The sequence below is a fragment of the Scyliorhinus canicula genome, chromosome 17 (assembly GCF_902713615.1).
Source record: "Scyliorhinus canicula chromosome 17, sScyCan1.1, whole genome shotgun sequence".
Classification (NCBI taxonomy): Eukaryota; Metazoa; Chordata; class Chondrichthyes; order Carcharhiniformes; family Scyliorhinidae; genus Scyliorhinus; species Scyliorhinus canicula.
In genome coordinates this window covers 127,127,459-127,149,884 of record NC_052162.1, presented here as the reverse complement: position 1 = coordinate 127,149,884, position 22,426 = coordinate 127,127,459, and the positions used below count along the sequence as shown (strand labels likewise).

The window sequence follows — 22,426 nt, the reverse complement described above, 5'->3', positions numbered from 1 at the left end:
GGGTCCCGAAGGTCGGCCGGGTTGGGTCCCGAAGGTTGGCCGGTTGGTAAAAATGTGTCCCCGGAAAAAAAGTTTGAAGAACAATGCTCTAAACCCTGGCCCATAACAAATATATCAAAGCCTTAGAAACAGCAACATTTAGCAAGAAAAATGTATCAAAGCCTTAGCAACAGCGAGGTTAATGCAAGAACTTTATATTTGTAGGATTGGCACACGTGGTGGGGGCACGTAGACATTTAATTAATATGATGAAGATTAGTAAATCTTAAGTTATGACCAGTGCTTGGATAACAAATCATTTTCTAAGTGATAGACAGATATTTGAATAAATCAGGAATCTCCAGCTGAGAATTAGAAACCAATGAGAGTAAATGAGGGATTAGACCATTGATCAGAATTTCATTAAGAATAAGGCTTCATGATTAAAGCTTTGTTCTGAACTGATTCTGAACAATCTATTGATTTTCTAATTTTTTTTATGTTTTCGTTTAACTCTCATTGTTATGTTTTGATGTATTATTGGATCTAAGTTTTTATTAAGTTTTTTTAAAAATAGAATCAAGGTGAATGTTTAGCAAATAAAGTTGTATTTTTAGACACTTGCAATCAACTGGATCTGTGACTCTTATTTGAAGATAAAATAAGATATTGTATCACAGCCTCTTCCCGATGTGAACCTGCTGGTGTTTGAGCAGGAAGATTGACCGAGTGAATCCTTTCCCACACTCGGAGCAGGTGAACGGACTCTCCCCAGTGTGAACTCGCTGGTGTGCCTGCAGATGAGATGACTGAGTGAATCTCTTCCCACACAAAGAGCAGATGAACGGCTTCTCCCCAGTGTGAACTCGCTGGTGTGTCCGCAGGTTGGATAAGTGAGCGAATCCCTTCTCACACTGAGAGCAGGTGAACGGTTTCTCCCCATTGTGAACTCGCTGGTGTGTCTGCAGGTTGGATAACCGAATGAATCCCTTCTCACACTGAGAGCAGGTGAATGGCTTCGCCTCAGTGTGAACTCGCTGGTGTGTCAGCAGGTTGGATAACCGAATGAATCCCTTCTCACACTGAGAGCAGGTGAACGGTCTCTCCCCAGTGTGAATTCGCTGATGTTTCTTCAGGCTGTATAACCGAGTGAATCCCTTCCCACACTGAGAGCAGGTGAATGGCTTCTCCCCAGTGTGAACTCGCTGGTGTGTCTGCAGGCTGGATAAGTGAGCGAATCCCTTCTCACAGTGAGAGCAGGTGAATGGCTTCTCCCCAGTGTGAACGCGCTGGTGTTTCCGCAGACTGGATAAGTGAGCGAATCCCTTCCCACACTGAGAGCAGGTGAATGGCTTCTCCCCAGTGTGAACTCGCTGGTGTGTCCGCAGGCTGGATAAGTGAGCGAATCCCTTCTCACACTTAGAGCAGGTGAACGGCCTCTCCCCAGTGTGAACTCGCTGGTGTGTCCGCAGGCTGGATAACAGAGCAAATCCATTCCCACACTGAGAGCAGGTGAATGGTCGCTCCCCAGTGTGAACGCGCTCGTGTATCCACAGGTTGGATAATTGAGCGAATCCCTTCCCACACCGGGAGCAGGTGAAGGGCCTCTCCCCAGTGTGAATGCGTCGATGAGCTTCCAGTCGTGATGGTACTCTGAATCCCTTCCCACAGTCCCCACATTTCCACGGTTTCTCCATGGTGCGGGTGCCCTTGTGTCTCTCCAGGTTCACCGCCCAGTTGAAACCTCGTCCACACACAGAACACGTGTACGGTCTCTCCCCGCTGTGAATGGTGTGATGTTTTTTCAGTCTGTGTAACTGGTTAGAGCTCTTTCCACAGTCAGTGCTCTGGAACACACTCACTCGGGTGTGTGTGTGTCTCGGTGCATTTCCAATCACACTGACGTTTAAAACATTCTGAAGCAGACAGAACAGACAAACATTTCTCCTTCTAGATTTAAAGGCCGATGATATTCCAGTCCCGATGAATTGAGCGACGCTGTCAGATGTTGATGTGAAGTTTGCTTTGAGGTTTCTGTCTGTAAATCCTCACCTTCTGAGATCCTGTAAAAGGAGTTCACACAATCATCACTGTCAGTACAGGACAGACATTCAGAACAGACAATTCTAGTTTCTATGAACATTCGATCCTCTCTCCTTCCCAAAAGTCATCCAACACTCACTCCACCCAATATATACCCTCACAATTCTTGTTAAGGTACGATTTAATTTGAGCAACAGATCCATGGTCACTGTTTCATGTCCCAGACAGACAGACCTTAAAATCGTTCTCCATTCTCCATTTGTATCTATAGCAAAGTGGCCATAGTCCCAGATGACCATAGTCTGCTTTCCCCTTTGCGGGGAGAGCTGCCTGGTGGTGATTTAATCTGACCATCACCACACCTCAGGCGAGGGGCAAGGTTGAGAAAGTGGGCCTTCATGAATAACCTCAGCCAGTACGGGAATTGAACCCACGCTGTTGGCGTCGCTCTGCATCTCTAACCAACTGTCCAGCCGTCTGAGCTAAACCGGCCCCTGTGTATATAACTGAACTGATAATGAGCAATATACTGAACCCTATGGGGGAGGAGGATGTGAGAAATCTGGAACTGACAGACAATCTAAATGACGGAAGGGGGAGGCAAAGTATTTCAAAAGGCGGGTGGGGCCCACGCAGACACGGGGAGAATGTGCAAACTCCACACGTACAGTGACCCGGGGCCGGGATCGTACCCGGTCCTTCGGCACAGTGCTAGCCACTGCGCATGGTGCAGTGGTATTATCTCTGGATCAGTAATCCAGAGATCCAGGATAATGTTCTGGGGAGAACAGCAAATTACTGCAGATGCTGGAATCTGAAACAAAAACAGAAAATACTGGACAATCGCAGCAGGTCTGACAATATCTGTGGGGAGAGAAGGGAGCTAACGTTTCCAGTCTGGATGACTCTTTGTCACAGCAGATGCTTTGTAAATGCTCTGGGGAGCAGGGTTCAAATCCCACCACAGCAGATGGTGCAATTTGAATTCAGTAAAAGTCTGGAATTAAAAGTCTGATGATGACCATGGAACCATTGCCGATTGTCGTAAAAACCCAACTGGTTCGTTCATGTCATTTAGGGAAGGAAATCTGCCGTCCTTACCTGGTCCGGCCTACATGTGACCCCAGATCCACAGCAATACAGAGAAATGTTTTTAAAAAATGTATTTTATTACAAACATGTATTAAAACAGGTTACCGCAAATAAACAGCCCGGGAAACATACTTCCCAGCAATCAACTACACAGTTTGTACAACTATTATCATGTCATTTAGGGAAGGAAATCTGCCGAACTTACCTGGTCCGGCCTACATATGACCCAAGATCCACAGCAACACATACAAACATACAGAGAAAATAGAAGCAGGAGGTGGCCATTCGGCCCTTCAAGCCTGCTCTGCAATTCATTTTTAAAAAATTACTTAATTCAGACATTTTAATTGAAAAGAAGAAAAATCGCACAATAGAAATAACCAGCACCCACTCTCCTCCCACTGCTCCCCACTATCGCCCCCTTCCTGTGATGATATGCATCAGCAATCATGTAAATATTAATGGTTGCAACCTCCAGCCAGCAGGTGGCAGTAAAGAACATCTACGTGACACTGTTCCTTTGGGGAGTCTGGAGATAGTCACCATAGTGGATAGTCGCATTTGTAATAGCTCGCAGATAATTTCATAATAGCAATATAGTAGTTCGTAGATTTTGATAGTTTTCTTAGTGTTATCTGACCCGCATTATTGTTTAACAATAAACATTCAACTAGTCACAAACTAGACCTTCTCTAGTGCACTAATTCCGTGCGGCCAAGCACCAGAATGTAACACTTCCCCCATCCTGCCTTCCCCATTTTAACCCCCCTTCCACCACCCCCAGCGCTTTGCTGACCCCTCAATCCTCCTTAAAGAAGTCAATGAACGGCATCCATCTCCGAGCGAACCCATCAACCGACCCCTTCAGGATGAGCTTGACCTTCTCCAGCCTCAGGAATTTCGTCAGGTCGCTCACCCACACCCCGGCATTCGGAGGCTCCGAGTCCCTCCACCTGAGCAAGATCGGCCTCCAGGCTATCAGGGAGGCAAAGGCCAAGACACCGGCCTCTCACGCCCCCCTGGGTCTTCCCATACCCCGAATATGGCTACCTCTGGACTCAGGGCCACCTTCACCCCCAGCACCTCGGACATTGGGTCCACAAACCCCTGCCGCAACCCCTTCAGCTTCGGACATGATTCCCGAGCCTTCCGCACTCACCAACCCACTACTCCCTCAAAAAACCCACTCATCCGTGCCACCGTCTCTGTGCTCCATGAATGAGGCTTAGCCTCACACACCACGAGGACGCATTCACCCTCCGCAAGGCCTCAGCCCGCGTCCCAACCTCCACCTCCCCACCCAGCTCCTCCTCCCACTTATTCTTTTATCCCCCACCAGGGTCCCCCTCCCAGTCTATCAACTCCTTAAGACCTCGGACACCTGCCCCTCCCCCTTTCTCCTCCTTCGACAGGACCTTATCCTGCAACCCAGGGGCGGTAGCCCAGGAAAAGACAGCACCTCCCTCCTCACTAAATCCCAGACCTGCAAGTACCTAAATCTGTTCCCCCTGGGCAGCTCATACACTTCCTCCCAGTCCCCCGGCTCCCGGGCCCCCGGCTCCCGGGCCCCGGGCCCCCGGCTCCTGGGCCCCCGGCTCCCGGGCCCCCAGCTCCCAGTCCCCCAGCTCCCGGTCCTCCAGCTGTCTGTCCTCCAGCTGTCTGTCCTCCAGCTGTCTGTCCTCCAGCTCCCGATCCCCCATCTCCCAGTCCCCCAGCTCCCGGTCCCCCAGCTCCCGATGATCAAGCTCCCGGTCCTGGTCCCTCAGCTCCCGGGCCTCCAGCTCCCGGTCCCCCAGCTCCCGGTCCTCCAGCTGCCTGTCCTCCAGCTCCCGGTCCCCCAGCTCCCGGTCCTCCAGCTGCCTGTCCTCCAGCTCCCGGTCCCCCAGCTCCCGGTCCTCCAGTTTTTGGGAATCTGCCCCCGATAAACAGATTGCCAAATCGCTCAATCCCTGCCTGCCGCCATCCCTGAAACCTTGCAAACAGCATCCCCCCCCACTCCCCCCGGCACAAACCTGTGGTTGTCACAGATCGGTGCCTACACCGAGGCAGCCTCCAGTCCCAAATGCTGCCTCCACTGCCCCCACACCTTCAAACCAACACCACCACTGGGCTCACAGAGTGTCGAGCCGGAGAATGGTAAAGGCGTTGTTAACAACGCCCTTCAGCTCGTACCCCTGTATGAAGCCGCCTCCATCCGCCCTCACACTGACCCCTCCCCCGACTACCCATTCCCTAACCATGGCAATGTTCACCGCCCAGTAGTAATTCATTATATTTGGCAACGCCAACCTCCCCTCCCCCGCTCTACAAAAGCCTCCCTGACCCGCGGGTTCTTGCCTGCCCACACACACCCTATTGTCTGTATAGGGTAGATGGGACTTGAAATGAAATGAAATGAAATGAAAATGAAATGAAAATCGCTTATTGTCACAAGTAGGCTTCAATGAAGTTACTGTGAAAAGCCCCGAGTCGCCACATTCCGGCGCCTGTTCGGGGAGGCTGATACGGGAATTGAACCGTGCTGCTGGCCTGCTTTGGTCGGCTCTCAAAGCCGGCGATTTAGCCCTGTGCTAAATCAGCCCCTGTAGGGGCTTGTTAGGGATGGAGATGATTTATGCACGATGTTTATATTTGGATCTGCATTGTTAACTGTTGTTGTTACTGTTATTATAAAATTAAAAATACCTAAATAAAATGTTTTCAAAAAAATCTTTACATGATAATCTGCCATGAGAGACCTTGTCAAAATCTTCTGAAAGTCTAAATAAATCACATCCACCAGTTCTCCCTGGTCAACTCTACGAGTTACATCTTCAAAGAATTCCTGGAGATCTGTCAAGCATGATTTCCCTTTTGTAAATCCATGCTGACTTTGTCTGATTGCACCACTGCTTTCCAAATGCTGTGCTGTGAAATCCTGGATGATGGACCCCAGCAACTTCCCTGTTCCCGACGTGAGGCTCACTGGTGTAAGTTCCCTGTTTTCTCTCTCCCTTCCTTTTTGAATAGCAGAGTTATATTAGCTCACCTCCAATCTGTGGGAACTATTCCACAGTCATAGAGTCTTACAGCATGGAAAGGGACCCTTCGGCCCATCGGGTCCGCGCCAACCATCAAGCAGCTAACTATTCTAATCCCATTTTCCAGGACTTGGTCCTGTGGCCTTGTATGCATTGGCATTTCTTTTTTTTAATATAATTTTTATTGGAATTTTTTACAGAAAATATAAAACATAACGACAAACAATAAAATGCAACAAAATAACCCACAATAACTGTGACACCCCCAGACCGTATCGGCGCATGTATCACATCCCCCCACCCCCCCAACCCTAATGAACAACAAAAGAACTTAAAAAATATTAAAATTAAATAAACAAACATAGTCATTGTCGCCCCCCCCCCTTTTCCCTCCCCTTTTCCCTCCCCGGGTTGCTGCTGCTGCTGTCCCCGTACCCTATCGTTGAGCCAGAAAGTCGAGGAAAGGTTGCCACCGTTTAAAGAACCCTTGTACCGATCCTCTCAGGGTGAATTTGACCTTCTCTAGCTTAATGAAACCCGCCATGTCATTGATCCAGGTCTCCACGCTTAGGGGCCTCGCATCCTTCCATTGTAGCAAGATCCTTCGCTGGGCTACTAGGGACGCAAAGGCCAGCACACCGGCCTCTTTCGCCTCCTGCACTCCCGGCTCCACCCCAATCCCAAAAATCGCGAGTCCCCATCCTGGCTTGACCCTGGATCCCACCACCCTCGACACCGTCCTCGCCACCCCCTTCCAGAACTCCTCCAGTGCCGGGCATGCCCAGAACATATGGGCATGGTTCGCTGGACTTCCCGAGCACCTGACACACCTGTCCTCACCCCCAAAGAACCTACCCATCCTCGTCCCAGTCATGTGGGCCCGGTGCAGCACCTTGAATTGAATGAGGCTAAGCCGCGCACACGAGGAGGAAGAATTAACTCTCTCCAGGGCATCAGCCCATGTCCCGTCTTCGATCTGTTCCCCCATGCATTGGCATTTCAAGGGCTCATCTAAATACTTCTGAAATGTTGTGAGGGTTCCCGCCCCTACCACCCTTTCAGGCAGCGAGTTCTAGATTCCCACCACCCTCTGGGTGAAAAAGCTTATCCTCACATATCCTCTAAACCACCTGCCCATTCCATCAAATCTATGCCTCCTGCCCATTACATTAAATCTATGCCCCTGGTTATTGACCCCTCCACAAAGGGGAAAACTATCTTCCTACCCACCCTATCTACGTCCCTCATAATTTTATACACCTCAATCAGGTCCCCCCTCAGCCTTCTCTGCTCCAGACAAAACAAACCCAACCTAACCAGTCTCTCCAAAGAATGTTGGAAAGTGACCACCAATGGATTTACTTCTTCTCGGGCCAGTTGCCTAAGTACTCTGGGATGAAGATTATTAGGACCTGGAGATTTATTTACCCTCAATCCCATTAATTTCCCCCAAACCATTTCTCTACTACTGACTGACCGAATTGGTCTACTACATTAGTTTTTATCAAACCTTTTCTCTTTACAACCTAGAGAAACTTTTAGTCAGTTACTATGTTCCTCGCTAGCTTGCTTTCATAATGTATTTTCCCCTTCTCAACCAATCCCTTGGCCTGACTTTGCTGAATTTTAAACTGTTCCCAATCCTCAGGTCTATTGTTTTTGCTTGCTAATTTGTGTGCCTCTTCTTTGAATCTAATACAATCTCTAATTTCACTTGTAAGCCATGGTTTGGCCACAGTTCCCTTTCTCCTATTGCGTCAAATAGGAATGAACAACTTTTGGAGTTCACGTATTCATTCCTTGAATGTCTCCATTGCCTGTCCACAGTTCTTCCTTTCAGTAGTATTTCCCAATCCATCATACCAACTCATGTCTCATCTCATCATAGTTACCTTTATTGATTCAGTACCCTGGACACAAAATCAACAACCTCACGATCCCCCTTGATAAAGAATTCTATCATCTTCTGGTCACTCATCCCCAAAGATTCTCTCACATTGAGATTGCCAACGAATCCTTTCTCATTGAACAACACCCAGACCAAGATGGCCTGTTCCCTTGTTTGTTCCTCAACACTTGTGGTCCAGAAAACCATCCCATTTACACTCCAGAAATTCCTCCTCTATTCTACTGTGACTACTTTGACTCAACCAATCTATATGGAGATTAAAGTCAAATTTAATCACAGATATTCCTTTATCACATCCATCTCTGATTTCCCTCTCTAATGCTATTCCTAATGTTACTGATGCAGTTTGAGGGCCTGTGCACCACTCCTACGAATGAATTTAACTCGACCCATACAGCGGTTGTCTCTGAAATGACTTCTGAATTGGAGGAATAGGCAATAAAACTGACCAAACGATCAACAACTGCATCCCATGAATGAATTTTTAAAATTATTTTCCTGTCCCCTTAAATGTCAGCCATCTCCTGGGGAAAGCAGCCCGTTAATTGTGAACATTGGGAAAGAGGCCATCCTTTTAGCCAGACAAATAAATGTGACAAGCTGGGGGAGCAAAGGATGTCAATGTCTTTAAGAGAGAGAGAGAGAGAGACCTGGGCCAACCTTTCCAGAGTCTGCACCCTCCCTGGATTCACTTCCTTTCCCTTCAGTTGCTGCAAGTGACCAATTGAAGGTGAGAATGAGAAAAGAAATGGAAAGGGGGAGAAAAGAAAGTGTTTTACTCACAGATGTTGGAGAGGAGGAGGGTTCAGTCGGTGTGAAGCTCTGTCGTCCCACAAAGCGCGCGCTCTGATTGGCTGGAGGACCTGAGTCATTCCGGTTCCCCAATCTTCCCATTGGTCAACAACTCAGCCGAAGGTCAGAGGTCGGGCTTTCAGCCCCACATGCGCAGTCCCGGGGAAGGGGGAGGTCGCTGAGCGGCTTCTCGCTCTGGCCCGAGCCGTCTGCCGGTGGCCTGGAAACCCTGTCTGGAGGAGGTGGGTGGGGAACAATGGGTGGGGGCGGGGCTCCCGTGTCCGCGCCGGGCATGCGCACTGGAGCCCGCTGACGTCACCACGGGCAGAGTGATTCCTATTAGCTGATCCCGGCAGGGTTTTCTTGTGACGTCACAATGCGGAAGTAAGACGAAAAATTCCTCCTCTGCAACATCTGGGAGGAAATCAATGTTTCCCCCTTTCCATTTCTTTCCTCATTCTGGGGGGGGGGCATTGGGGACTTGCAGCAACTGAAGGGAAAGGAAGTGAATCCAGTCTATATATTACACACATTTTCTGTCCAGTATTGTAGACATACATCCGTCTGGCAGCCTGCAGGAAGATTTTCAGGTCTCTGTGTCCAGGACAGGAAGCAGTGAGCAGGGATCTGTCAGTCAGCCTGAATCAGCACCTTCAGGAGAATTGGGAGGGTGAATATTAGATACAGCAGAGTGAGAATGGAGGGAGAGTGTGTGGGGTGGAGATTTAGAGCTTTTGGGGAATGAGAGGAAGGAATGTTTCATAGAAACTAAATTGTCTGTTCTGAATTTCTATTATGTACTGACAGTGATGATTTATGTAAACTCCTTTTATCGGCTATCGGAACGAGAGGATTTACAGACAGAAATTTCACACCAAACGTCATATCAAAAAGTGAATGTCAGATTCTAAGAACCTACATATCATTGGCCTTTGAATCTAGAAGGATAAATGTTTGGCTATTCTGTCTGTTTCCAATGATATTAAGCATCAATGTGAAGAAACAGCATCAAGACAAACAGACAATCAAGTGGGAGTGTTCCAGTGCACTGACTGAGGAAAGAGCTTTAAGTAGTGACCCTGGCTGAAACAAATGGTACCATTCAGATAAATTGTTGACTCTTCAGTCCAAGCGCGAGCTTCACTCCCTTCCACCTGAGGGATTTAAACATTAGGAACACCCCCGGTTCCTCATGGCCTTCCAGATTCCTGCTCCCACAGCTGGTTCACAGCTCCTGCTCCCGCAGCTGGTTCACAGCTCCTGCTCCCGCAGCCGGTTCCCAGCTCCTGCTCCCGCAGCCAGGTTCCCTGCTCCTGCTCCCGCCGTCGGTTCCCTGCTCCTGCTCCCGCAGCCGGTTCCCTGCTCCTGCTCCGGCAGCCGGTTCACTGCTCCTGCTCCGGCAGCCGGTTCACTGCTCCTGCTCCGGCAGCCGGTTCACTGCTCCTGCTCTTGCAGCCGGTTCACTGCTCCTGCTCCCACAGCTCCTGCTCCCACAGCTGGTTCCCAGCTCCTGCTCCCACAGCTGGCTCCCTGGTCCCACAGCTGGTTCACAGCTCCTGCTCCCACAGCTGGTTCACAGCTCCTGCTCCCACAGCTGGTTCACAGCTCCTGCTCCCACAGCTGGTTCACAGCTCCTGCTCCCACAGCTGGTACACAGCTCCTGCTCCCACAGCTGGTTCACAGCTCCTGCTCCCACAGCTGGTTCACAGCTCCTGCTCCCACAGCTGACTGCTTCCACGCTAACTGCAGACTGCCTGCTTTCTGCGAGAAACACCTAGAATTCCAACCAAGGCTCCACCCTGAATCACTGATCCCCATGGTCACACAGACTCATTGGGATGTCCAACAGATGTTCATATTAATCGACTTTTAGCTTCAAAACCAAACCATTCGACACTGAGGTCTGCATGAAGAATTCACCTCTGTAACAAAGACAGGACAGTAATTGTCAGACTCGATGTCTCCAGGTCTCCAGCTAAAATAGCCCAGCTGCCCTTTTACAGATCTTACCCTTCCAGCTTTGACTTCTTCTGTCAACATGGGCCACACCTTGTGATTGGGAATTCCCTGAGGGTGTTTTTATCAAATCCAGAATTTCCATTTATCTTACATTTAAAAGAAAACCAAATCTCAAACTAAAAGTTATTCTGTTCTGTGTTCTGGCCGTGGTAACGATGGACAGAGAACATCTGGTTCTTTCACTGGAAAGATGATTTACCTACAAACACGTGGAAAGCAAACTAACAAACTACAATTCAGACAATGACTAATAAATTCAGTGAATTCTCCTGCAGCTACTCTAAGTGTGACCATCTTCTTGTCCGCCTCACTGCCAACTGGCGGGTGTCTCGAGTCACATGATGGATCTCTATCACCACCAGCTGGTTGGAAGTCACATATCTAACTATGTACAGAACTGTGCACAGGCATATCAACACATCCCCCTTACTCTGGAACTGTTATACATTTACATAGAAATGTCACTGCATCATATGTTGAAATGCAACTGTGCTTACACAACATGACATGCTTGATAATGTTAAACGTGACCGTTGTGCACAGCTGATTACAAGATTCTCTGTCGTTTCTCATGGTCTTGGGCCGAGCAGTTGCAATGCCAGGCTGTGATGCAGCCAGAGGTGCATCTGAAAAAATTGGTTAGAGTCAAATTGGTGAGGGTCAGTGTGGACAGGCCGCGTTTCCTTACTTTTGTGAGGAAGTATGTGCGCTGTTGTGTTTTATTTGTTGTGACGTTGATGTGCATGGACGAGGACAGATTGTTGATGATTTGCACACCTAGGAATTTGAAGCTGTCAAACATCTCCACCTCGTCACCATTGATGCAGACAGGGGTGTGGACGGCACTTCCCTTCCTGAAGTTGATGACCAGCTCCTTAGTTTTGCTGACATTGAGGGAGAGATTGTTGATGTTGCTCCATGCTACTAAGTTCTCTATCTCCCTCCTGTACTGACTCATTGTTGTCTGAGATCCAGGGCAGGGCTATGGGCCGGATGCAGGAAGCAGGGATTAGAAAGGGCACCTGGGTCTCCTCGGGCTGGTATGGACAAGATGGAACGAATGAAATGAAAAAGAAAACGAAAATCACTTAGTGTCACAAGTAGGCTTCAAATGAAGTGACTGTGAAAAGCCCCTCGTCGCCACATTCCGGCGCCTGTTCGGGGAGGCTGGTACGGGAAATGAAATGTGCTGCTGGCCTGCCTTGGTCTGCTTTTAAAGCCAGCGATTTAGCCCTGTGCTAAACCACTACAATGCCCTCTTTCTGGGCTGTAACTTTTCGAGTGGTTCTCTGGAGGAGGGATTTTAACCACAAGGCTCATATGGAGAAGCCGGGATTGTTCACTTTGGAGCAAAGGAGGTTGAGGGGTGATTGGATATAGGTGAACAAGACAAAGAAAAGCTGCTCCCATTAGATGATGGGAGAAGGACAAGGGGGACACACATTTAAGCTTTAGTACGAGGAAGATATATATCATTGTTCTCCACTGTCGCTGGGTCCAAATCCTGGAACTCCCTCCCTGACAGCACTGGGGGTGTTACTGGGCTGTTACCGACACCACACAGACTTCAGCAGTTCAAGAAGGTGCCTCACCCACCACCTTCTAAAGCAGCAATTAGGGATGGAGAACAAATGCTGGACCCAAGCCAGAAACACCACATCCCATGAAAGAATGAAAATAGAAAGATGTGAGTGTGGGGGGAGGTGCACAGTGAGTGGTAATGACCTGGAACTCGCTGCCCGTGAGGATGGTGGAAGCAGACACCCTGAACTATTTCAAAATGAAAGTTGGATGGGCACTTGAGGGAAATGGGACTGACCGGTTTGCTCCACAGGAGCCAGCATGAAGTCAATGGGCTGAATGGCCTTCTTCCCTTCCCGAATGACTCTCTGGTCTGAAGAGAACAATTTCAGCTGCTCCAGTAACTCCAACTAACTGAAGTCCCTCAATCCTGGTGCCGTTCTCGTAACTCTCCTCAGCCCCCCCCCCCCCCACTGAGTCCAGCAGAGAGAAACCCTCTGACCTTCCCACTTCACCAAGTGTCAGAATGAACATGGTTCAGTCCTGGGTGAGATTAACAGCAGCAATAACAGCCGAGTCCAACCCCTGTCATCACTCGTGAACTCGCTGGTAGCTGCGCAGGGTGGATAACAGGGAAAACGCTTCCCACACACACAGCAGATAAACGGCCAGATATTCACTGATTTATTGCTTTACGGATTTATTGGTGCCTTTAAGAATTGATGCAACACATTTCTTAATTCAGCACAGACAGTGAATGGAATATCCACAAGGCTAATGTGGAAAGATAGTCATTGTTTCAGATAATAAATAAGAACTGCTAAGCTGGAATCTAACAATGTTCCATGAAAAGTTGCTTCAAAGCCCCTTGTAATGAACAAACCATTGTCCCTCAACAAAATCTGTCGTGAAAATGCATCACAACCTGAACAACAGCAACATTCAGTAGTAAAAATGTATCAAAGCTTTAGCAACAGCAAGATTAATGCAAGCACCTTATATTTGTAGGATTGGTACATGTAGCGGGGGCACATAGACATTTCATTAATATGATGGACATTAATAAATGTTAAGTAATGCCCAATGCTTGGATAACAAATCATTTTCTCAGTGATAGACAGATATTTGAATAAATCAGGAAGCTTCAGCTGAGAAGCAGAAACCAATGAGAGTAAATGAGGGATTAGATCATTGATCAGAATTTCATTAAGAATAAGGCTTCATGATTAAAGTTTTGTTCTGAACTTATGCTTGAATAAATTCTGAACCATCTATTGATGTTCTAATATTTTCTTATGTTTTTGTTTAACTCTCGTTATTATGTTTTGATGTATTAATGGATCTAAGATTTGATTTATTTTTTTCAATTTTAGAGAATCAAGGTGAATGTTGAGCAAATACGGTTGTATTTTAGACACCTCAAAGCAACGGGACCTGTGACTCTTATTTGAAGATAAAATCAGAGTTCGTATCACAGCCTCTTGTCGATGTAAACCTACAGGTAGGTTAACCGAGAGAATCCCTTCCCCAACTCGGAGCAGGTGAATGGCCTCTCCCCAGTGTAAATTCGCTGGTGTTTGAGCAGGTAGGTTGATCGAGTGAATCCCAGCCCATACTTGGAGATGGTGAATGGCTCTCCTTACTGTGAATTCGCTGGTGTGACAGCCGGGAGGATGAATCGCTGAATCCCTTCCCACACTCAGAGCAGGTGAACGGCCTCTCCCTGGTGTGAAGTCGTTGGTGTGACACCATGTTGGATGATTTGGAGAATCTCCTCCCACAGTCCGAGCAGGTGAATGGCCTCTCCCCAGTGTGAACTCGCTCGTGGACCCGCAGGTTGGATAACTCACTGAATCCCTTCCCGCACTGGGAGCAGGTGAACGGCCTCTCCCCGGTGTGGACTCGCTGGTGTACCCGCAGGTTGGACAACCGAGTGAATCCTGTCCCACACACTGAGCAGGTGAATGGCCTCTCCCCAGTGTGGACTCGCTGGTGTGACTGCAAGTTACACAACCGAGTGAATCCTGTCCCACACACTGAGCAGGTGAACGGCCTCTCCCCAGTGTGAACTTGCTGGTGCGACCGCAGGCTGGATAACTGAGTGAAACCCTTCTCACACTGAGAGCAGGTGAACGGCTTCTCCCCAGTGTGAACTCGCTGGTGTTTCTGCAGGGTGAATAAGTGAGTGAATCCCTTCCCACACCGAGAGCAGGTGAACGGCCTCTCCCCAGTGTGACTGCGTCGATGAGCTTCCAGTCGTGATGGGGCACTGAATCCCTTCCCACAGTCCCCACATTTCCACGGTTTCTCCATGGTGCGGGTGTCCTTGTGTCTCTCCAGGTTCTCCAGTCAGTGCTCTGGAACACTCTCACACGGGTGTGTGTGTCTCGGTGCTTTTCCAGTCACACTGATGTTTAAAGCATTCTGAAACAGACAGAACAAACATTTCTCCTTCTCGATTTAAAGGCCGATGATATTCCAGTCCCGATGAATTGAGCGACGCTGTCGGATGTTGACGTGAAGTTTGCTTTGAGATTTCTGTCTGTAAATCCTCACCTTCTGAAATCCTGTAAAAGGGGTTTACACAATCATCACAGTCAGTACAGGATAGACATTCAGAACAGACAATTCTAGTTCCTATGAATATTCGATCCCTTCTCCTTCCCAAAAGTCATCCAATACTCACTCCACCCAATATATACCCTCACAATTCTTGTTAAGGTACGATTTAATTTGAGCAATAGATCCATGGTCACTGTTTCATGTCCCAGACAGACAGACCTTAAAATCTTTCTCCATTTGTATCTATAGCAAAGTGGCCATGGTCCCAGATAACCATGGTCTGCTTTCCCCTTTGCGGGGAGAGCTGCCTGGTGATGATTTAATCTGACCATCACCACACCTCAGGCGAGGGGCAAGGTTGAGAAAGTGGGCCTTCATTAATAACCTCAGCCAGTACGGGAATTGAACCCACGCTGTTGGCGTCGCTCTGCATCTCGAACCAACTGTCCAGCCATCTGAGCTAAACCGGCCCCTGTATATATAACTGAACTGATAATGAGCAATATACTGAACCCTATGTGGAAGGAGGATGTGAGAAATCTGGAACTGACAGATAATCTAAATGACTGAAGGGGAGGCAAAGTGCAAACTCCACACAGACAGTGACCCGGGGACGGGATCGATTCCGGGCCTTCGGCACAGTGCATGGTGCAGTGGTATTATCACAGGATCAGTAATCCAGAGATCCAGGATAATGTTCTGGGGAGAACAGCAAATTACTGCAGATGCTGGAATCTGAAACAAAAACAGAAAATACTGGACAATCGCAGCAGGTCTGACAATATCTGTGAGGAGAGAAGGGAGCTAACGTTTCCAGTCTGGATGACTCTTTGTCACAGCAGATGCTTTGTAAATGCTCTGGGGAGCAGGGTTCAAATCCCACCACAGCAGATGGTGCAATTTGAATTCAGTAAAAATCTGGAATTAAAAGTCTGATGATGACCATGGAACCATTGCCGATTGTCGTAAAAACCCAACTGGTTCGTTCATGTCATTTAGGGAAGGAAATCTGCCGTCCTTACCTGGTCCGGCCTACATGTGACCCCAGATCCACAGCAATACATAGAAATGTTTTTTTAAAATGTATTTTATTACAAACATGTATTAAAACAGGTGACAGCAAATAAACAGCCCGGGAAACATACTTCCCAGCTATCAACTTGACAGTTTGTACAAATTGTTTCCCTTTTCCACCCACACCCACCCTGCGACGAACAGCCCCTCAAACACAGTCACAAACATCCCCCAGCTTTTCTCAAACCCCTCTGCAGAGCCCCTTAACTCATACGTTATCTTCTCCAACCGCAGGAAGTCGTACAGGTCACCCAACTAAGCCGCTACCCCCAGTGGCAATGCCAACCGCCACTCCAGTAAAATCCACCACCATAAATCAGGGAGGCGAAGGCCACAACATTGGCCTTCCTCCTCTCCATGAGCTCCGGCTTCTCTGAAACCCCAAATATCGCCACCAAAGGGTCCGGGTCCACCTCCTCCTCCACTATCCCGGCTAAGGCCGCAAACACTCGCGCCCAGAATCTTCCCAATTATACACAACCGCAAAACATGTGCGCGTGATTCGCTGGCCCCCGCCCACACCCATCTGCTACCTCCTGAAAAAACCCACTCATTCTCGCCCAAGTCATTTGCACCCACCACCTAGAGCTGTATCAGGCTCATCCTTGCACAAGAGGAGGTCCCGTTTACCCTTTGCAGTGCCTCACCCCATGCTCCCCAACTGATCTCCCCTCCCAACACATCCCCAAAGGTTCTCTCATAACAAGATTGCCAACAAAGCCTTTCTCATTGCACAACACCCAGTCCAAGTTGGGCTGTTTCCTTGTTGGTTCCTCACCATATTGGTCCAGAAAACCATCCCGAGTACACTCCAGAAATTCTTTCTCTTTAGAGTGACTAATTTGACTCACCCAATCTATCTGCAGCTTAAAGTCACCCATAATCACAGATGTTCCTTTATCACATCCATCTCTGATTTCCTGTCTAATGCTATTCCCAACGTTACCAATACAGTTTGAGGGTCTGTGTACCACCCAGACAAATGTATTTCGCCCCCTTGGTGTTTCTCAACTCGACCCATACAGTGATTGACTCTTAAATGCCCTCTGAATTGGAGGAATACGAAATAAACACTGACTAAACGAGCAACAACTGCATCCTTTGAATTATTTTTTTCCCCTTTCTTTTTATAAATTTGGTGCACACAATTAAGTTTTTCCAATTAAGGTGCAATTTACCATGGCCAATCTACCTAACTTCCACATCTATGGCTTGTGGCGGCGAAACCCACGCAAACACAGGGAGAATGTGCAAACTCCACACGGACAGTGACCCAGAGCTGGGATCGAACCTGGGACCTCAGCGCCGTGAGGCAGCAGTGCTAAGACACTGCGCCACCGTGCTGCCCCCATGTATGAATTTTTAAATATTATTTTCCTATCCCCTTAAATGTCAGCCATCTCCTGGGGAAAGCAGCCCCTTAATTGTGAACATTGGGAAAGAGACCATCCTTTTAGCCAGACAAATAAATGTGTCAAGCTGAGGGAGCAAAGGATGTCAATGTCTTTAAGAGAGAGAGAGAGACCTGGGCCAAGCTTTGCAGAGTCTGCACCCTCCCTGGATTCACTTCCTTTCCCTTCAGTCGCTGCAAGTGACCAATTGAAGGTGAGAATGAGAAAAGAAATGGAAAGGGGGAGAAAAGAAAGTGTTTTACTCACAGATGTTGGAGACAGGAGGAGGTTTCAGTCTGTGTGAATCGACAATTTCAGACACCGGAAGTCCGCGGTTTGATCTGAACCAAGAGAGTACTTCCGGTCCTCCAATCTTCGCATTGGTCAACACCTCAGCCGGAAGGTCAGAGGGCGAGCTCTCAGCCGCACATGCGCAGTCCAGGAGAAGGGGGAGGTCACTGAGCGGCTTCTCGCTCTGGCCGGAGCCCTGGAAACCTTGTCTGGAGGAGGTGGGCGGGGACCAATGGGTGGGGCCGGGGCTCCCGGGTTCTGCGCAATGGAGCCCGGTGACGTCACCACGGATCAGTAATTCCTATTGGCTGATCTTGGCAGGGCTCCCTTGTGACATCACAATGCGGAGGTTGGACTAAAACTTCCTCCTCTGCAACATCTGGGAGGAAATCAATGTTTCCCCCTTTCCATTTCTTTCCTCATTCTGGGGGGACATTGGGGACTTGCTGCAACTGAAGGGAAAGGAAGTGAATCCAGTCTGTATATTACACACATTCTCTGTCCAGTAATGTAGACATACATCTGTCTGGCAGCCTGCAGGAAGATTTTCAGGTCTCTGTGTTCAGGACAGGAAGCAGTGAGCAGGGATCTGTCAGTCAGCCTGAATCAGCACCTTCAGGAGAATTGGGAGGGTGAATATTAGAGCAGGGTGAGAATGGAGGGAGAGTGTTTGGGATGGAGACTTGCAGATCTTGGGGAATGAGAGGAAAGAATATTCCACAGAAACTAGAATTGTCTGTTCTGAATTTCTATTCTGGAACTCCCACCCTGACAGCATTGTGGGTGTCACCGGTCTGTTGCCGGGGTGTTACCGACACCACACAGACTTCAGCAGTTCAAGAAGGTGCCTCCCCCAACACCTTCTAAAGCAGCAATTAGGGACGGACAACAAATGCTGGGCCTGGCCAGAAACACCACATCCCATGAAAGAATGAAAGTATAAAGATGCGGGTGCGGAGGGAGGTGCACAGTGAGTGTGGAACTCGCTGCCCGTGAGGATGGTGGAAGCAGACACCCTGAACTATTTCAAAATGAAATTTGGATGGACATTTTAGGGAAACGGGACTGACCAGTTTTCTCCACAGAGAGCCAGCATGGTATCAATGGGTTGAATGGCCTCCTTCCCGAATGGATCTTATGGTCTGAAGAGAACAATTTCCTCCAGTCTCTCCAAATAACTGAAGTCCCTCATCCCTGGTTCTCCTAAATCTCCTCACCCCCCTCACTGAGTCCAGCAGAGAGAAACCCTCTGACCCTCCCACTTCACCAAGTGTCAGAATGAACATGGTTCAGTCCTGGGTGTGATTAACAGCAGCAATAACAGCAGAGCCCAAACACTGTCATCACTTGTGAACTCGCTGGTAGCTGCGCAGGGTGGATAACAGGGAAAACGCTTCCCACACACACAGCAGATAAACGGCCAGATATTTACTGATTGATTGATTCACTGATATATTGCTTTATTGATGCCTTTAAGAATTGATGCAGTACATTTCTTAATTCAGAGCACAGACAGTGAATCTAATATCCACAAGGCTAATATGGAAAGATAGTCATTGTTTCAGATAATAAATAAGGACTGCTAAGCAGGAATCTAACATTGTTTCATGAAAAATTGCATAAAAGCCCCATGTAATTAATAAACCATTGTTACTCAAGACAATCTGTAATGAAAATGTATCATAGCCTTAGCAACAGCAACATTTAGTAATAAAAATGTATCAAAGCCTCAGCAACAGCAAGGTTAATGCAAGCACCTTATATTTGTAGGATTGGTACAAGGGGCGGGAGCACGTAGACATTTAATTAATTTGATGGAGATCAGTAAATCTTAAGAATTGACGAATGCTTGGATAACAAATCATTTTCTAAGTGATAGACAGATATTTGAATAAATCAGGAAGCTTCAGCTGAGAATTAGAAACCAATGGGAGTAAATGAGGGATTAGACCATTGATCAGAATTTCATTAAGAATAAGGCTTCATGATTCAAACTTTATTCTCAACTTACGCTTGCAGAAATTCTGAACCATGTATTGATTCTCTTTATTATGTTATGATGTATTATTTGATCAAAGTTTTGATTTAGTTTTTCTATTAAAGAGAATCAAGGTGAATGATTCGCAAATAAAGTTGTATTTTTGGACTCCTCCAGTCAACCAAGCCTGTAACTCTTAATTGAAGATAAAATAAGAGATCGTATCACCGCCTCTTCCCGATGTGAACCTGCTGGTGTTTGAGCAGGTAGGTTGACCGAGTGAATCCCTTCCCACACTCGGAGCAGGTGAACGGCTTCTCCTTACTGTGAGTGCGCTGGTGTGTCAGCCGAGTGGATGAATCGCTGAATCTCTTACCACACACAGAGCAGGTGAATGGCCTCTCCCTGGTGTGAACTCGCTGGTGTGTCACCAGGTTGGATGACTTAGAGAATTTCTTCCCACAGTCCGAGCAGGTGAACGGCTTCTCCCCGCTGTGGACTCGTAGGTGTACCCGCAGGTTGGATAACTCACTGAATCCCTTCCCACACTGGGAGCAGGTGAATGGCCTCTCCCCGGTGTGGACTCGCTGGTGTGTCTGCAGGTTGCACAACCGAGCGAATCCTGTCCCACACACAGAGCAGGTGAATGGCCTCTCCCCAGTATGGACTCGCTGGTGTCTCTGCAGGTTACACATCCGAATGAATCCCTTCTCACACTGAGAGCAGGTGAACGGCCTCTCCCCACTGTGACTGCGTCGATGAGCTTCCAATTGGGATGGGGCTCTGAATCCCTTCCCACAGTCCCCACATTTCCACGGTTTCTCCATGCTGCGGGTGCCCTTGTGTCTCTCCAGGTTCACCGCCCAGTTGAGGCCTCGTCCACACACAGAACACGTGTACGGTCTCTCCCCGCTGTGAATGGTGTGATGTTTTTCAGGCTGTGTAACTGGTTAAAGCTCTTTCCACAGTCAGTGCTCTGGAACACTCTCACTCCGGTGTGTGTGTCTCGGTGCTTTTCCAGTCACACTGATGTTTAGAGCATTCTGAAGCAGACAGAACAGACAAACATTTCTCTTTCTAGATTTAAAGGCCGATGATATTCCAGTCCCGATGAATTGAACGACGCTGTCGGATGTTGATGCGAAGTTTGCTTTGAGATTTCTGTCTGTAAATCCTCACCTTCTGAGATGCTGTAAAAGGGGTTCACACAATCATCACTGTTAGTACAGGATAGACATTCAGAACAGACAATTCTAGTTTCTATGAACATTCGATCCCTCTCCTTCCCAAAAGTCATCCAACACTCACTCCACCCAATATATACCCTCCCAATTCTTGTTAAGGTACGATTTAATTTGAGCAACAGATCCATGGTCACTGTTTCATGTCCCAGATAGAGAGACCTTAAAATCTTTCTCCATTTGTATCTATAGCAAAGTGGCCATAGTCCCAGATGACCATAGTCTGCTTTCCCCTTTGCGGGGGGAGCTGCCTGGTGGTGATTTAATCTGACCATCACCACACCTCAGGCGAGGGGCAAGGTTGAGAAAGTGGGCCTTCATGAATAACCTCAGCCAGTACGGGAATTGAACCCACGCTGTTGGCGTCGCTCTGCATCTCGAACCAACTGTCCAGCCGTCTGAGCTAAACTGGCCCCTGTGTATCTAACTGAAGTGATGATAATAATAATAATAATAGCTTATTGTCACAAGTGGGCTTCAATTAAATTACTGTGAAAAGCCCCTGGTTGCCACATTCCGGCGCCTGTTTTGGGAGGTTGGTACGGGAATTCAACCCGTACTGCTGGTCTTGGTCTGCATTAGGGTGATCATGGCTCGGCACAACATCGAGGGCCGAAGGGCCTGTTCTGTGCTGTTCTATGTTCTATTACAAGCCAGCTCTCTGTCTTCGCCCACTGTGTTAAACCAAATAACGAGCAAACTAAGAGTTCTGACGACACCAGGTTAAAGTCCAACAGGTTTGTTTCAATTCACTAGCTTTCGGAGCACAGCTCCTTCCTCGGGTGAATGAGGAAACCCACGGGGAGAACGTGCAGGCCCCCCGCACAGACAGTGACCCAAGCCGGGAATCGAACGTGGTGCTGTGAAGCAACAGTGCTAACCACCGTGCTGGCGTGCCGCCATAAGTTTGCCGCCCAAGAACGTCATATCTTCAACACCAAACTGGCATTTGGCCACGTTTAATCTGAGACCACACTTACAATTTTATTTTTCTCAACACTTCGACAAGCCTTTAGCTGAGCTCTTCTTTTGTTGAACCCGAAACAATGATATCGTCTACGTACACTCTTGACACCTGGAATTTCTTCTACACGTTCTATGGCCCTACGGAAAGTTTCAGATGCTGAAAGAATACCAAATGGCATTCGGAGAAATCAGTCATGCCCGAATGCAGTGTTGAAGGTGCACAGCTTTCTGCTTTCCTCATCCAGCTCAAGTTGCCAAAAACCCTGCTGAGCATCTAGTTTGCTGAAGCAGGTCGCTCCGGACATCTCGCACACAATCCCTTCTCTTTTCACAATTGGACAATGCTCTCTCTTTATATTTAAATTGAGATCTTCGGGATCCATGCAGATTCGCAGGTCATTATTTTACCCAGTCCGTTGGTTCTTCAATTCGTTGTGTCACCTCAGGTTTGTCATCCTGTCCAAGTCATTTTTTTTAGTCGATCTTTTCTGTTGGCTGGTACTCACCTTGGTGTATGTATGACTGGTTGCTCATTCTCTTCCAGGTGG

General features: G+C 48.0%; 2 protein-coding genes across 2 annotated transcripts; both read right to left on the bottom strand.

Annotated features, from left to right (window-relative positions):
- On the bottom strand, positions 1 to 1,652 carry LOC119951613 (zinc finger protein 235-like; the record flags this gene model as incomplete). The annotated part of the gene is made up of 1 exon (XM_038774793.1): positions 1 to 1,652. A coding segment is annotated over one exon (999 nt), but the record flags the coding sequence as incomplete, so codon positions are not given.
- An 11,411-nt stretch (positions 1,653 to 13,063) lies between these two features.
- LOC119951748 (gastrula zinc finger protein XlCGF49.1-like) lies at positions 13,064 to 14,514 on the bottom strand (the record flags this gene model as incomplete). Its single annotated transcript, XM_038775062.1, has 1 exon — positions 13,064 to 14,514. A coding segment is annotated over one exon (633 nt), but the record flags the coding sequence as incomplete, so codon positions are not given.
- Positions 14,515 to 22,426: the final 7,912 nt, after the last annotated feature.